Below are 5,166 nucleotides of genomic sequence, written 5' to 3' on the forward strand. Positions count from 1 at the left end.
GGTGGTGGGGGGGTGTAGCTGGGAGGGCCACTGAAATGAGGAAGAACAGAGAAAGGGCTGGAATGTTTTAGATCTTGATTCAGACGCGGGTGACATGCATGTGCATAAAATTCCACGGAGTTTACACCAGTGCATGCATTCGGAGGATGTCTGTGCCACTCGTTTTTTAAAAGGAAGAAACAATCAGATCTGGGCAGGCTGGCATCTTTTTAGCCGGGGAATGGTGGAGAATCCTTTCTTGTTCCATAAACTCGAGGAAGAAAATTCAAAGTCTTTTAGAGGTGAGCTCTGGAGAGATGACCAACTAAAACAGAAGGGGTATTTCCCCTCCAGCAGCAGGATGAAAAGCTGCCATCCCCGCCATACCAGTCCCAAAGCTTGAAGGGATTTCCAAAGATTGTTTAATTGATTTTTCTCCTATTTAGATGCAGATCATCGTGTCTGGGCTTAGGAATTCAGACACACGGCTTTGTGTCCACTCAGCCCCGTGAAGGCTCCGGTCTGAAACTCGCACAAAGCCAGACACACACGTCTTCAGAAACACGCTGTTTCTTTTTTGTCTGGGGCTCCAGGGAGCGGGTGTGACAAGCAAAGTCTCGGACATGCTCTCATCTGCAGGGTCCTGGGGACCCTGTCCCTCTCTCCCTCTTGCAAAGTGGGGTGAAAATTTAAAAAAGCAAACAAACAAACAAACAAAAAACAAAGGAAAGTGGCCAAAATGTTTGAGGTCTGGAGTAGGGGGGGTGATAAAAAAGGTGGGGGCCCCAATTAGGGGTTGACCCATCAAAGTTTCAACTTGGATTTTTCTCAAAATTCAGGGCTCTGGAGTGGAAATCAGGCAATGCTTTAGATCAAGCAGCTAATGGGCTACGATTAACTTGAGTTTGGCTCTAGTCTCTGCAGATCTGATTTATATAAGGAGAAAATGTTTCTCTTTCTCTCTGCCCATTGTTCCCCTGTCTATATCCAAATGCCCCATCTGACAAAGAAAATAGAAGGCTTGTTGGCTGACACCCTGCTCAGGACAGTGGGAAAGACTCCCCGCCAATCTGCAGCTTTCTCCTATCCCAGCTGCTAGGAGGCGCCAGTGAGGGTCACTGCACCCCCTCTATATACCCTGGCCCCCTTCCAACCTGGCTGGGGCATAGGGCAATTCTGAGGCAATGCCCTTCTGGTTTTCTGGCTTTGTGACTTCAGATAACTCTCTCTAAGCTTCAGTTTCCTCATCCATAAAGTGGGTGCAGGAATAACTGCTCCTAACCAAGCAGGGCTGCTAGGAAAATTCAGAGTGCTGGCCTGTAGGAAACACTTGGCCCAGAGCAGCGCTCAACACATGTAACCTACAGCAGTTGCTATCTGGGAAGACGCACACATCAGACTGAAATTATTTCGCAGGAAGCTTCGCAGGAGATGTTCTTGTCGTAGATTCCTTCCTTTCTTTGGTGCCAAATATTTCCAGGGGGATCCCAACCCCAAGCCTGATTGCTACCCTCCGGATCCTAGTTACCTGGACTGCAATCCAGCTGGCATTCACGGTGTGCTCCCCAAAAGGGCCAAACCCTGAAAAAACAGTAAAAGCATCACGTCACTGCAGAGTGGCCCTTCCTAGCCTGCCCAGAGCCAGGCTGCTGCTCTACCTGAAAGAAAGGAGCAGGGAGCTGCAGGAGCTCCCTAGGGGCCTATCCCTAGTTCTGGGGCACACCCATTGGGTGCCTCAGAGCTTCCCCCTCCCTTACGAACACTTATCTGCTCTTAAGAAGCTGTATGTCCTTTTTGTCCTCACCTCCGCCTGACTCTCATGCACAGCAAAAGGCCAGTGGCCTCCTTTTGCCCCAGCAAAGGCTGGCCTTGCTCCTTTTTCAACTTTTTCCAATGTCTTTGACCCAGCATATAATTATTTTATCACTGTCTTCCTATGGGGCCTCGCTCCATTCTAGAAATGCAAGGGGGCTGTAGGCGCTCCTTGAGTCACTGAATGGAGGATGGCATCCACTGAAAGGGATGCATGTGGTGTCTCCCAGGCCACGCTGTCCAGACACCATCCCATCTCTTTCCTCTCCACTTGCTCAAACTCCAGCCCCATTTACAAACCAAGACAGTCACTTGGAAATGTGCTAAGTGTTCTGCATGCACTGTGGTATTCAGCTTACTGCATCCCCTTTTAGGCATGGGTGTTTCCTGGCCTTATTTTACAGAAGTGAGACTGAGGCCCAGAGAGGTGAAGCCAGCTGCCCAAGGTCACACAGTGAGAAAATGAAAGAGCTGGGATTCAAATCCAGACCCATGAATCCATAGCTTGCTTCCCTCTTCTCGTTACCCTGTCACCCTGTCTAAAAAACAAGCATCTCCAAGAGAGGCGGCCCTGGAAGTGTGGGTGACTCCAGCTGGGCCGAGGGTCCCAAGTGGTGTCTAGCCCTGGGAGGGATGCTGTGCCCTAGAACATCAGGTTCCCCCTCCCCACACCAACTTGAGTTAGGACCTCTCCACTCCCTCCCTCTTCTGCGTGGACTGAGTAGAAGTCCCAGCTCAGCCACTTACACAAACAGGGTGACCTCTGTGAGCCTCAGTTTCCCCCTCTGCAAAATGGAGATTGTTTACATTTTATGAGTTTATACAAGGAAAATGCCCTGTTGGGTAGCTGCCTGCATAGTTAGCACTAGAGCAACAAATAACTAGTTACAGGAGAGCTGCAAGGGGCGGATGACCCTTCCCCCAAATACACACACCTGTTAGTCACGTGAGTGGCTTCTTCTATCTTCCTGGGAATTACGGGACCAGTCCCACCCTCCCAGGCCACAGAACACCTGTGTGAACCTTAGCCCGATTTCCCACCCCAGCCCCTCCCAACGGCGTGTTAAAATGACCCCCCAAGCCTCAGGCCCGGCGGAAGTTAATGCCCACGTGGCCACGAGGTGGAGTCTCTTCGAGGAGAAACAGTTAGTTTCGGGGAGTTGGTGACAGCGGGGGTCGGGCTCACCCACAAACAGCCTGGGCAGAAAAGATTTTGACCAAGACTGTCCCTGGGACAACTGGGACAGCGCCAGGCACCCAACGTCCCCCGAGCTTCAGCTGGTCTGCCTCGCGGGAGCAGCCCCAGCTTAGCGCAGGGCTCAGTGAGCAGTGGCTGGCAGAAGGTTCATCTGTCACCGGGGCACTTCCTGCCCGCAAATCGGCCTTTGTCCCCTGGGGCCGGGGATGGGGACAGGCCCGACCTCGGGAGGGGCGAGAAGGAGGAGTCCAGTCCAGCCCAGCGGCCAGGCTGAAGGAATAGGCAGGTACCCGAGGGTCACTACCCGTGTCCACCCAGGATAGGAAGGCCAGAGGGGCCTGCTCCGCGCGGGGCACTCGACCGGACCCCCTCGCCCCTGCCAGCCGCGACCGTGACCCTGGAACGACAAGGGCTCCCCCTTCAACTTTCTACGTCGCGCGGACCGAGCTGGGCTCCCGCGGGCGATGACATCTTCCAAACCTGGCACGACTTCCAGCACCTGCCCCCTCCCGGGCCACTGCTGCCCTCCCGTTCCCGCTAACCCCTGGAGCCGCCTGCCCCGCCCCGCCCGGGCCGCCGCCATCAGCGCGTACCCGTCACTACCACCGCCTTCCGGGGCTGCTCCATGGCGCTCAGGCAGCGCCTTCGACCCGTTCGAGTCCGAACTGGCGAGTCCTACGCCGCAGCCGCAGCCGCCGGGCCCGGGGCCACGCCCCGGTCCCGCCGCCCGCCCCGCCCCCCAAGTCCGGCCCCGCCCCCGGCCGGGCCTCTAGGCGTGCGCGGCCCCGGGCCGGAGACGCAGCATACGCAGCCCCAACCCCAGAGCTCCGCTGGGGGCTCCCGGTTCCGTACCCACCTCAGCCTCAGTCCCGTAGGGTGTGGCCACCTAAACTCTGTGAGTCAGGAACTGGGGACGAGCCAGTGATTTATTCCACAAATGTTCATTGAGTGTCTACTATATGCCTATGGTGATGAATTATTTGGGGCCCTTAACTTTCCTGTGTTCAAGGCTCCGTTATTCACCCCATTTTACAGATGAGGAACCTGAGGCACAGTTCGAAAGGCCACTCGGCTAGAGCCTCCTGGTGTTACAGAAATGGCATTCAGGCAAGGAGGTTGATCTGGGGAACGGAATAAAAATGTGAAAACTTGGGTGGTGCCAGAAGGTTCTCTGCAGGCTCTTATGTTGCTAAGGAGGCTGATGTGGCTCAGAGAACTTACCCTCCCCTTCCTCCACCTCCCCACACTCACCCCACTCAATCAGTGATTCTCCAAGGGCCTAATACGGTCCCACCACAGGGCCTTTGCACTTTTGTTCCCTCTGCCTGGAGCATGCCCTGCAGGTACCACAAACCTAGCTGCTTCCTCTCCTCCAGGGTTCAGCTGGAAGGTCACCTCCTCCTAGGGGCCCTCCTTACTCTCCCTGGCTCAAATCATCACCACCACCAGCACCGCCCCCCCATCTCATTTCCTTATTTCATCCTCTTCATAGTAGCGATCACATTCAGAAATTATTCCTTTGTACGCACTGCTTTTTTCATTTATTTCCCATTTCCTCTGACATAGGGGTTAAGATTTCCATGCCAAAGGCATGTCTCCATTACAGCGGTGTCCCTGCACCCAGTATGAGCCTGACACACAGTCGGTCCCTCACCAACATTCATTAGAGGCCAGAATTGCTCCAAAAACAACCAGAAAAATTAAGCCAAGTTTCTGGCCACATCCTCTGAAACAGGGCTGGACATTGGATTGGGGTCACTGACATCTCATTCCAAGCAGCCTTGGGACCTGATTAGCCAGGGTGCTGATAAAGGACCATCTGCCTCTGGCCTGAGCCTTAGAATACCCAGGCAGAAGTCTCTGGACTGCCCTGTAGCTCTAAGCTCAGACTGTAGGTCACACATTCAGTGGCTATTTTGGTCTCTGGAAGCTTCAGGTAGAATTCAGACAATTCAGAGCTGGCCTGGTCTGGCTGTGGGAGTGAGACTCAAACCAACTGGGAGAAGAGAACAGAATAAAAGCTCACCCAGAATCAGGTTTTATAGCTCGAATATGTAATAAGTGCCTGGGATGTGGAGAGAGGTTAAGTCAGTGTGTGTTTCATTTCCTTCAATTGCACCAGAAATAAAGGGAGGAAACTGATAATGCACAGAGTCAGCGCTGAGGAAGAGAAACTG

The 5,166-nt window shown here is 53.8% G+C and overlaps 1 protein-coding gene across 3 annotated transcripts in view; it reads right to left on the reverse strand.

Moving 5' to 3' along the window:
* Positions 1-3,695, reverse strand: part of PGPEP1 (pyroglutamyl-peptidase I) — a 20,792-nt gene extending 17,097 nt beyond the window's left edge. For 2 of the 3 annotated variants that reach the window (XM_023534509.1, XM_023534510.1), the window contains exons 1-2: positions 3,583-3,669; positions 1,508-1,560 (exon numbers count right to left, since the gene is read on the reverse strand). Coding sequence is in view for 1 of the 3 variants with exons in the window: in XM_011366796.2 (XP_011365098.1) it covers positions 1,508-1,560; positions 3,583-3,616 (87 nt within the window). In the remaining 2 variants the exon portion in view is untranslated. Of the gene's footprint in view, positions 1-1,507; positions 1,561-3,582 lie in introns of all 3 variants that reach the window. The other variant, XM_011366796.2, reaches the window with a different exon arrangement.
* Positions 3,696-5,166: the final 1,471 nt, after the last annotated feature.

This window comes from Pteropus vampyrus, unplaced genomic scaffold (assembly GCF_000151845.1).
Source record: "Pteropus vampyrus isolate Shadow unplaced genomic scaffold, Pvam_2.0 Scaffold126, whole genome shotgun sequence".
Classification (NCBI taxonomy): Eukaryota; Metazoa; Chordata; class Mammalia; order Chiroptera; family Pteropodidae; genus Pteropus; species Pteropus vampyrus.